Source organism: Phyllopteryx taeniolatus, chromosome 15 (genome assembly GCF_024500385.1).
Source record: "Phyllopteryx taeniolatus isolate TA_2022b chromosome 15, UOR_Ptae_1.2, whole genome shotgun sequence".
NCBI lineage: Eukaryota > Metazoa > Chordata > Actinopteri > Syngnathiformes > Syngnathidae > Phyllopteryx > Phyllopteryx taeniolatus.
In genome coordinates, this window is record NC_084516.1 from 6,735,440 (window position 1) to 6,747,073 (window position 11,634).

Genomic DNA, 11,634 nt, shown 5'->3' on the forward strand with positions numbered 1-11,634 from the left:
CTAGAACAAACGTGAGGAACATTTCCTGTCGCTTATCTAATATGTTGTTATGTATGTGGGAACGTGGTACGCCTCTGTACCAGTGTCAAGCCCTACAAAACTTGCCTCAGCCCAACCTACGACTTTGTCTAATAATTTTGTCTATTATTATTATTATTATTATTATTATTATTTTGGTCATCCACCAAATAGTCTTTTTCAAGGTCTTAAAAGTTCGATCAAATTTCAGAAGGGTACTTTCCAAAATTTGATCATCATCAGCCCACCCAAAGTACTCGACTTAGACTCGCCCGTGCTCTGTACTGTAACAAAAAAAATAAAATCAAAAATGACAGTACTAATACAACCAATATATTTTTTTTACTCAGTGTCCACGACCCACCAGTTGAGAATCACTGGTTTAAGGGTCCCCATCATTAGCCCTGAACTCATTGGCATCCCCTAATTTCTTTTACAATAAAGTTATCTATTCTTCAACCAAAAGGTTGTATATTTTCAACAGAATTGTCAGTATTAATTAAAAAAGGTTGATACTTTTTCAACAAAAAATTTAGATTTAAAAAAAAAAAAATCACAATAAAAGAATATTTCTTTTCCAAGAAAAAAGTCACAATAAAAGAAACAAATGTTTTATTTGATGAAAAATTAAAATGAAAAAAATAAGAAGAGCAAGAATCAGTATATTTTTCACAAGATGAAAAAGTCAATTAAAAGAAGAACATATTTTTTTCCAACAAAGTTTTAATATCTTCAAAAAATGTAATTTCTGGACCATTTTAATTTTGGGGGAATTTCAGTTATTGAACTCGATTACCAAGATTTGTGCATTACCAGCTCGAGTCAACAGATGGCGATTATAGCCAATTGGCGTGTGCATCGTCCGCTGCCAAATGGTAAAGAAGAAGAGTCGGTCTGCTTTCGCAACTGTCAGTGTCCGCTTTCCATGTAAACAGAAGACAATGGCCGCCTCCATCGAGAGTTTGCTGGAAGAAATCTCCGACGTAGAAGACCCGATTGAAGAGCTTCAATGCCTTAAAACTGCACTTTTATCCATACCTTTGGGCGCCTTGAGGGACTTTGTTAGCGGGCATCGCTTTGAAGTGATCTTCTCTTTGTTAAACTCAAATGAAAGGTTGGAAAACACTAGTAATCCTGTCCAGTCATTGTTTGGATCACGTATTATATATTACTTTATTTTTTCTGACATGCAACGCACTTTTATCGGCCTTCTGATTCTCATTATGTATTGAAATAAGGACAAAGACATACGTACTACCTTTGAAATTTGCAGTTGTATTAGGTCGTGATAAGAAAAGATAATTATTAAGGTAACCGTTTCTGGAATCTCTGTAAATTAAATGCCATGCATTGAATTCATGTATGTGTTATATTACTCGTACGTACCTATAGGAGCATATTATTCAGAAAGAGTAGTTCAAACAAATGATTAATACCATGATTGATTTATTGTTATGATGCACATCTACCCAAATGTCCCAAATTATTTGAGTTTTTGTAAACGAGACTTATTGAGAATGATCAGATTTGAATAAAATTACAAAGAAATCTGGAATTTTAACATTTCAATTGGGCAGTCACCCTTTTTATTGGTCCCCAGGGGGCAAATTTGAGGTCAGAGCAGTACAGGGGGAAGCAACACACAGCAGATGTTTAAAGAATAGAATAGAACAGAGCAGAATGCCTTTATTGTCATTGTGTGCTGCAGATACAATGAAATTTCCGTGCAACTCCAAATTTGTGTTTGAAGAATAAAAGATAGAATATATAATAAATCATTTATATGGAATAGTGATGGTTTGGTTGAAGAAGCGGTTTGTTCTGGTCTTGACTCTGCTGCCGTCGTACTTGTATAGGTTAATGTATTGTCATGGAAACGTTATCATGGACAACAGTATTGAGGCGACTGACAACTTCCCCATTGACAGGGAGCAGGTGGAGCTGTGTGTGGACATCCTCGAACGCATCTTAACGGCCTGCAGCCCCCTGCAGGTGGTCCAGAACTACAGAGCGGCGCTGCAAGCGGGTCTGACGCACCCCAACGACACTGTCAAGATACTGGCTTTGACCCAGGTAACCACCTTAATACAGACGCTACATAACAATAATATTTACAACACAAAAAGATGACACAGTTTTTACTCCATTTGAGCTCAATTTGGCATATCCAAAGGAATAATAATTTGACTGTTTCAACATTATCCCATGACTCTTCAAAGAACAACAGGTGGGTGTTGTTTTGATACACACGGACGGTTTCAAACTACCCCTGTGAATGCCACTTTGGTCCCTATAGGGAAAGTCAGCAAATTTCAATGTCAAAGTGGAGCCGAAGATTTTGTAACTCAAAAAATATAGCAGCACAAATGACCAACATCCCGCAGGTAACTAACCTGTCCTCTTCGTATTTATTGTTCAGGTGGGTAGGATGGCAGAGCACCCGGATGCCGCGGTGGAAGTCCTCAACAGTCGCAACATTCTTGGATCTGTTATCCACTCCATTGCGGAGGAGAACATGATGGTGGCAAAACAGGTAAGCAAGCGCTTTGAAGTTTGCCGCCATTACAATGTGTTCATTCTTTATGACGTGAACAAATCTCCTGCAGGCCATCCAGTCCCTGTCCAAGCTAAGTGGCACCAAAACCGGTCTGGAAAAACTTTTCCGCAGTGACTTGCTGAACGATCTGAAGGACGTGATGACCACTGGCGACATCATCCGATACAGAGTCTATGAGGTATATAAAGAAATAAATGATTTGATCCCTAGCTGAATTTGCTCGATTTGATGTCAGATAGATGAGCATTGGTTTCATCGGCACTGTCTCCAAAACCTTTTCCGAGTGATTTAGACCTGCTACACACACAAGGATTTTTCAAATCTTTTCAAAATGTTTTTTTGTATGTCTGTCACACGTAAAGATAAAAAAAATCAGGCATGTAACAGTTTGGTCATATTGTGTGTGGTGTGCTCCGGGCCCCTTCCGCGAATAGCTAAAATCTGCGGATTATTGACGCCCATTATAATTGCAAAAGCTTATTTAAAATGGACAACATTTAATAACTATTAGATTGGGCTTTTATGCATTACTGACTGATATTCTGACAATTATAATGATCAAAAAACAACCAATAACATCACATTTCTTTGTAAGTGAGCAAACTTACAAATTCAGCAGGGGATAAAAAAAAATATTTCCCCTATGTTATGTACTGTACAGTGCGAGGATAATAATTGCCTGTATAAAAGTTTAGTCTGATTTAGAGTTTGTTTGTGTTTCCAGCTGGTTGTGGGGATTGCGTCGGAGTGCCCACTTTCCCTCGGTTACTGTGCCAACAGCGGGATATTGTCTCAGCTGCTCACAGAACTGACAGGAGACGATGTGTTAATCAGGTCATAATAACGCACATTTAAAAGTCAATTTTCTATTAAACGTCTCCTTTAAGATGATTTATTTGAACTGTATGTCCTCTGAGTTGTCCTGCAGATCAAAAAGTTGATGTTATTAATTTTTAGGGCCACGGCCATTGAGATGGTGACCACTGTTGCCCACAGTCAACATGGCCGAAAGTACTTGGGACGGGAGGGCGTCATGTACAAGATTTCCAACATGATCAAAGAAGCAGACACTGATCCCTTCTCCTCTTTGTATCTCCCAGGTAAGAAAATACTTCTTCATATGGGTTACGAAGTCCGTGTGATTGCTGGATACTCTCCATAGGGCTAGTGAAGTTTTTTGGCAACCTGGCCTTCATGGACGGTCCCCAGCTGGTGTGCGAAGACTACCCGGTCTTCCAGAACAAAGTGTTTGAGATGGCCATGGACACGGATCCAGCGATGGTCGGCGTGGCTCTGGATACGTTGGGACTGCTGGGCTCTACTGTGGAAGGGAAGCAAGTGCTGCAGAAAACAGGTGAGATTGCTTTGAGGCTGCATCTGCTCCAGGATTTATTTTTTTTATGGTGGATTATAAATATAGCTAAAGGAATAAATTATACTTTGAAAGATCGATAATGTGTTGAGCCATCATAGCTAGTCAAATTCGAATATGCGTATATGTACAGATTTTCTGACATAGTACCAAGACTGACCTGTGAGGGGCAGCATGGTGCCACAGGGCATCTGGACTGCCGGAATATACAGAGCAGAAGAAAGAGGAGTAGAACAAGAAACATTAATAATAATCATCATCATAATAAAGAAATTAACTACACATTATGATGAGTAATCATTAATATTGAACAGGTTTAACATTTATGATTGTCAGCCCTGACCATTTTTCAAGCAGATCAGGGAGGAAATACACCCCTTTCTACACCCCACACCACTAGATAATTGCTCAGAATGGAGACAGCCCATAATCGGGCTTTAGCTGACTTTAATCCCAACGGGGTATTGAGACTAACAATTGGCCCGATTATCAGGAAACGTGTACCTGTACTCTGTTTTAATTTAACGTCAGTGCCGACAGTTTTCAAGGAAAACTCTGAGGTATATAACAATCGGGCCTTTGCTGAACTTGATCGTAGAGGGGGAAAAATGCTACATTCAACCTGATTGTCTGTGTGTGTGTACCCCGCTTGATAAACACGTCGTCATCATGGAGTCCATGGCCCGACCCTGTTCCGTTTGGACCACACACATATAACAATTTGTCATAGTAAAGAACAGATTTAACATGATTGCGACGGTGTAAGTAACTCTTAACACACCCAGCACCACGGGATAATCGCGCAGGATAATCGCTTAGAGACATCCGATAGTCGGGCCTTTGCTGTTGTTTGACCAGAAGAGAGGGGGAAAAAAATGGATAGAATTTTTCATTATGTTGTAAATGAAACTTTATTTTCTGTGTGACGACAGGTGACAAATTCAAGTCGGTGTTGTTAAGGATGAGCCAGCTCACGAGCTCCGGTGCCACCGAGCTCCGAGCGCGCTGCTTGGAGGCCATATCGCAACTCCTTACTTTACAGGTATGTTTGTGTCCTGTGAATTTTAGGTGGAAAGAAAACAGCTTTGGATGGTCTGTTTTTTTTTTTGTTTTTTTTTTGCCCTCAAGCCGGAGCAGCAGACCGAAGATCTGCTGGCGCTGACCGAGTCCTGGTTCCGCCTTTTCTCCAAGCATCCCATTGACATGATTCGTGACATCAGCACTCAGCCCTTCCCGGAACTGCACTGTGGCGCCTTACGGGTCTTCACTGTAAGCGCCCTAATAACGCCATCATTAATTACAATAAACGGTGACAAATGTAAATGAGTAATTGACGCCCACCCCTAAAAATGTTTATAGTTGCCTGTATTAATACAGCATTGCTCTGCTAAATTGCGGTTCATTGTCATTGTCAGATTTTTGTGTGGATGTATTTGCTTGTCGCAGAAGCTCTTTCAGTTTCATTTTGACTTTCTCTGTCAAAGTTTACATGTTTTGACATCTCGGAAAGCCAACTCTGGTTTTCATTTTTAATGATAATAATGGAATAGAAGAAATGAGATTTAACATTAAAGGGTGTTGTGCATAAATAATGTTTTCCCGGTAACGCCACTCATTATGTTGCGTATATACCGCATATATTTAAAGATTAATTCATCAGTTCATGTTTTTTTAAAAAAAAACGTTTTTGTACTTGAAAACTCCTGTCTGTAGTAAAATGTAAACGATTACTAAAGGACAAAGTGTTGTGAAATAGTCACGTTCTACTTTAATGGTGAATTTAAAAAAAAAAGCCATTTTTTAAAATCACAACAGCCTAGCATTTCAATAGAGGTGTATTGATTTTTGAATAGAAAACCACAAATAGGCAGGGGGTCACTGTATTCTTGCCACGTTTATTGACAGCTATTTGTGTCCCAGGCCGTCGCCGCTCAGGCGTGGGGTCAGAGGTTGATGGTGAGCACGCCCGGTTTCATGGAGTTCATCCTGGATCGTTCCACCGGTCAAAGCAAGGAGGCCAAAGACGCCAAGTTTGAGCTGGTGAGCTCACTCTTGAGTTCGTCGAGCGCAGCGGAGATACTGGGCAGCCAGAATTACATTGCCCTGAAGAGCTACCAAAGAGAAGGACCTTACTACGTGTCGGCAGTGGCCGCAGTCGGCATGGAAGGAGCCCAATGATGCGTACCAGCCACCAACCAGATGATGTTTACAAACATGTGCCATGTCATAATAAACCCGTTCTCTCGATATAAATGACTAACACTGGAGGACACGGTGTTATAAAAGCTTCACATTCACTTCTCATTAGTACTTATTGAAGTCATTCCTATTAACTGACAGAAAATTGAAAATAAATTATCCCCTGACACCAGTTTTGCCAATCAACACAAAATAGGATGGACATGTCTGCCATAACGTCCAAATCCCCCAAAATGATGTCAGACACATGGGCGAAGCTAAATTGCGAAGCGTTTTTGCTTTTGCCGTCTACTGTGGGTGGAGCAAGCAAAGTAGACAAAAGTTTACTTTGGATTAAACAGAATAATTCTGTAAAAGTTCTCCAAACCTGCCCTTACTAGCATCTAGTGTTAGTAAATTGTTGTTTCATAGGCGTTGACTAAATAAATTTTTGCTTACTGAACTGATTTGCTTTTTTTTTCCCCGAATCGTAATTTAAAGTGATTGAAAAGTTGCAATGTGACAATGAGCTGTGTATTTTACATACACAAAGGCTATCATGCATTTTATCAAAGTGTGCAGTGAAAAAATATCAGTAAAATACAAATGAATGTTAAATATAATATGAAAACATTATTTTACAATAATATAAACTGGATTTTTTAAACATTTTGTTAAAAATAAGTGAAATAAAGTTAAAGATTTAAAAAAAATATATTTGTAAAAATATTCTATATGTATAAATACAATATTTTAGAATCATAAAATATAAAAATGCATTTATTTAAATTTAGTTTTTAAAAGGTTATGAATTTTTTTAAGGACTAACCTAGTGAGTCTCGAAGGATGGTGGTATGTAAAAAAAAAAAAAAAAAAGAATTATAATTATAATTTCATTCTGTGCATAATGTAAAAGTGATTTACACATTTATTTAATCCAGTACAATGCATCTGTTAAGTACAGTTCAGTTGTATTTGACTTTTAAGGACAATGCATTTGCATTCAAGCTTTTACAACTGTTTGTTGCTAAACATTTATTGTGAAAGTGAAGTGAAATGCGCATACACAGGCCTTTCTTGACCTTACAAGACATTTCTGGGAGCTGTTTGTTCCTAAATGGATACTGTTTTTATTAGTTCTCCCCCAAGAAAAATATTTGTTTTGTATGTGACTCATGCCATCATGTGTGGACTCGACGTGACCTAGATGGACTAGTGTATTTCCAGACAATTGGACATTTAAAAAAAAAATATATACTATATAAAATGTTTAATGAATGAGTGAGATATTACTGTATTAGTAATTTGTATGTGTATTTCCCAAAAACTTCTTATTTGGGAAATTGTATCGCTTCTTAAACCTTTGCAGAAATATTCATCGATTGCCAAAGCAACACTTTTTGTTCAATTTTTATTTGATTTTGTAAAATGAAAAAGGAACCGTTTATAATACTGTATTTCTAAACCAAAGCAGTAATTCATACAGATCCACGGGTGGCGATAATCCAATTCAGTATGAAAATCGCCGAACAAGAAGAAGAAAACGACGAAGAAGAAACCCGGAAGCTAACAAACAGCGACAAATGAAAGTCATTCAGTCCTTATTCTTGCGCTTAGCGTCACATTTCTCGCTTCGAATCGCTTTTAAATGACTCCCCGGTGTATTTTGACTTTTATATATAACAGGCAACAAATAAATGCTGAGCTCTCCAAGTTAATGAACACGTTTTAGTTGTCAAAATTACCGCCTGGGATAAGCACGATGGATCACGGGCAGCAACTGAGAAACGTAAGTCGTGCATTCTTCTATTTAACATAACGGCACTTTAGGCACACACAATGAAGACACTAAGCAATTTATTTTTCACAGAAAAACAAACAAACATAAATGTACATACATTCATGCTATAGTCCCTCACAAATCACTGAAAAATTCACCAACTTGTATTTGCCTGACCAAATCAGTAACTGAATCATAATCAATTTATTTTTGTGCATTTTCTTCAATGTCAATTTGAAATCATATTTGGTGGTTAATAATGCAAACTGGATTTTTGTCTGATTACTTTACTAATTGATGGGATCATTGGTAGAATAATTGATTCAAAAAATATTGAACAGCCGCAGCCATAATTTTCAGATAATAGTAACTGTAATGTTTTTTTGGCAGCTGCGTGATTTCCTTCTGGTTTACAACCGCATGACGGAGATCTGCTTCCAACGATGCACCAGCAACTTCAACTACAGGAACCTCACCATGGACGAGGCAAGGACTATCGAGATCTACTCGCAGGCATACAGTATAGTCTCTCTGCTACTGGAGCTTAGTGTTGTTGGGGACCTTCTCTGACCCTTCTCCTTGCTTCTTAATTAATCACACTTCATATCTTCCAGTTGACGTCAGTGCTGTGCAGCATGTTGTGGCTAGGGTTCTTAAATTCCAGGAATTTTCAATGTTGGAATCTTTCCATTGGAATTGATAGTAATGTATGGGAATAAACAGAAATAAAAGAAGAATTTACTAAATTACTACCTAATAGGTAGCTTAAATATAGTTGGGGAAAATACATTCTAGCTTAGTAGGCATCCTTATGTCTTGAGAGATAATGGTGAGCGCTGTGCTTTTATGACTATAGTCCACAGTAACTATTCAGTTTTGGAGCTGAGCCTCCCATCGTTTACATAGTGTCTGCATACACTGCTATTTGACAGTACACAGCATAAGAAAGCAGAGACAACAGCTTGAGTTGTCACAACTTTCAAACCCTAGTTTATATTCTCGGTGATTGTTTTTGAATCATTAAAATTTGGCACGGTTGTTAACAACTAAACCTGTTAGCATACATTTTTTTAAAGACTTTATGCCTCTGAAATCATGAAAAATATGGCTCGTCCTCGAGCTGCAAGACTGTAGTTGGTCCTCTGAAGGCGCTGGAGAGGAGTCCTTCAGCTGTCAATCAAATATACGTTCGCTAACTTTGCTGTAGTCAACTACTGACTGAATAATGTGTGCCGCTGAGGTTATGCTCAATAAACGGTTAACTTTCCCATGTTTGTATTAATTGGGGACTAACACACACAACAACTTGGAGGGAGGTGGTGATGTTTTAAATAACATTGCCACAGTGGAGCGAGCTATTTAGCTTTTAAGCTCGCAGGCTAGCAAACATAATAAACAGTTAAGTTTCCCGTGTGTTAATTGGGGACTAACAGACACACAACAACTCGGAGCGAGGTACCGATGCTTTAAACAACGTCACTGCGGTGTAGCGAGCTGTTTAGCTTGTTAGCTCATGGGCTAGCGAACATAATAAACAGTTAACTTTACCTTAAGTGTCTCTGTGTGCTACGCGCTGCACATGGAGCAAGGTAGCGGAGTATTGGACTGGGCCAACACTGGTCCGGCCCGGCAGCGTTCCACGAGCCCACTAGTGGCTAATGACGTAGCTGTCCCACTCTCTGTCAGCTCATTGTGTGAGCCACGCACCAGCACCGCAACAATGACAATTCATTGGGTCTGGAAAAACTATCGTATGCATTTTTTTAACAGGTTGGAATGTTTGCAAAAGTCTTCATTTTAAATTCCAGTGGAAATTAGCATTTTATGCTGATCGGCTTTAATGTCATAATTCGCCGATCCAATCAATGATGTCATTGATCGGCTCCGCAAAAGACATTTACTACGCGGCGCCATCGTGCGCAGTATATTTGAACCCAAAAGCTAGTTTATTTTTAGCCTTGTCGCGTGTCTTTTGCCGTGGTCCTGTAAATATCTGACGGCCAATAAAGTTATTTAAACAAAAAAAAAAACATGTCGGCATTGTGGAACAGACAACACGTAATGCCTGGATCAGAATACAAGACAAATTTGCTCTTTCAAGATTGCACTATGTCTGACTACTGCAATAAAATCTTGTATTCCGATACAACTGCCTCCCGTTTTTTACGATCAGTGGGCTTTATCTTGTCAACTCAAATGCGACCGGATACACTTCTTACCGTGGCGACGACAACACGAGTGGATCGCGCCGACTATATTATGAGGACAAAATGGGGAAAAACGTGCGTTGGTGGTCACCGGTGCTCAGGACAGAAGAGGACGTTCGTTTAAGCCTTGCTTGAGGTATGTTCACGTACGTTTAATACGATACGGCTCGCAAGGAGGCAACAAAACGTTATGTAGCCTAGCAGGCGGTTGGACGAAAATATGCCGCCGTTCTGGCGAATCATGCTCTAATGTTTCGGTGTGGGTGAAGTAATTTAATAATAAGTTGGCACCCATTATTTCGGTCATGTTGTAATGTTGGTTTGACCTGGCTGATTAGAATAAACGATCTGACTAGAGAAGTGATTTCCAACCTTTATGGAGCCAGGGAACATATTTTACAATTGAAAAATCTCACGGCACACCAACAAAAAAAAAATGTCACAAAAAGTGGATACATTAATTACTGTATGTACTTTCCTGCCATCTAATAGAAGATTATTTATTTGTTCTGTCTGTCACTATGCCTCACTGGCATAAATAGAGGAACAAAGATACATTATTTATTGTAAATATAATTTTTTTAGCAATTAAGTACACAAGTATATACAGTAAATGAACAGGTCATTTAAATTGACACATTGCATGTCTTTTTTGCCAAACTATAAACTGACTGCCAACTGCTAGAGACGCATCCCTTGTGTATCAATGAACTCTGCCAATAAAGATGATTGTGATTGTGTAGGAGCGCTGCGTTGACAGCTGCGCGGGGAAGCTGATCCGCTCCAACCACCGCATGATGGGCACCTACGTGCAGCTGATGCCCCGCATGATGCAGCGGCGGATGGACGAGATCGAGAGGAAGGCCGCAGAGAACGCCAAGGCGGCCGAAGCTGCCGCCGCGGCTTCCCTCGGACCAGAAACCTCTGCTACCGCGACGGCGACGCCTCTGGAGTTGCAGTCGCCATCGCCGCAGTCGGAGACCGGTGGCGTCAATATTTCACAAACTGAGACATGAATGCTCCACTGACAGAAAACTGTGTGGAATGTAGAACTGTCTCATCTGGAAGTCGGGCCTTATCGAAGGGCTGAACTTTATTTGGGGTTAATCAGAGCCACTTAAAACGGTGGCAGGTGTTTGCTGAGTCACATTTAACATGAGTTTGAATGTGATTGGTTCATTCTGAACACAGCCCCATTCTGAGTTATTAGAGGATGTGCACACTTGTGGAACCACATTATCGCTGTCGTTTATTTTTACTTCTGCTATCTAAAAGATCTTTTTCACACTTGAATAGTACAGGTTATAAGTCACATTAATGGTGGAAAAAGTTTTGAAATGATCTTGGCCTCATTTTTATCAAATAAAAATCTAATGTTTGATTAGGGGTGTGTAGACATTTTATACCCACCGTATACACGGTAAGTGCGAGTGGCTGTCTATTAGTGAACGTAGCACAGCTTTCTTGTGCGCTTTCACCGCACAAGGTTTTTTTTTTTTTCCTCGGATGAGTCATCCTGTCA

The 11,634-nt window shown here is 39.5% G+C and overlaps 2 protein-coding genes across 2 annotated transcripts; both read left to right on the forward strand.

Annotated features, from left to right (window-relative positions):
- The first annotated feature begins 918 nt into the window (after positions 1-918).
- Positions 919-6,244, forward strand: psmd5 (proteasome 26S subunit, non-ATPase 5). The gene is made up of 10 exons (XM_061799694.1): positions 919-1,132; positions 1,947-2,091; positions 2,438-2,551; positions 2,625-2,753; positions 3,300-3,409; positions 3,533-3,675; positions 3,738-3,929; positions 4,880-4,989; positions 5,076-5,216; positions 5,868-6,244. The coding sequence occupies exons 1-10, from the start codon at positions 960-962 to the stop codon at positions 6,123-6,125; spliced, it is 1,515 nt and encodes a 504-aa protein (XP_061655678.1). The 5' UTR covers positions 919-959; the 3' UTR covers positions 6,126-6,244.
- A 1,281-nt stretch (positions 6,245-7,525) lies between these two features.
- On the forward strand, positions 7,526-11,493 carry timm10b (translocase of inner mitochondrial membrane 10 homolog B (yeast)). Its single transcript, XM_061799695.1, has 3 exons — positions 7,526-7,914; positions 8,296-8,391; positions 10,856-11,493. The coding sequence occupies exons 1-3, from the start codon at positions 7,888-7,890 to the stop codon at positions 11,126-11,128; spliced, it is 396 nt and encodes a 131-aa protein (XP_061655679.1). The 5' UTR covers positions 7,526-7,887; the 3' UTR covers positions 11,129-11,493.
- The last annotated feature ends 141 nt before the right edge of the window (positions 11,494-11,634 follow it).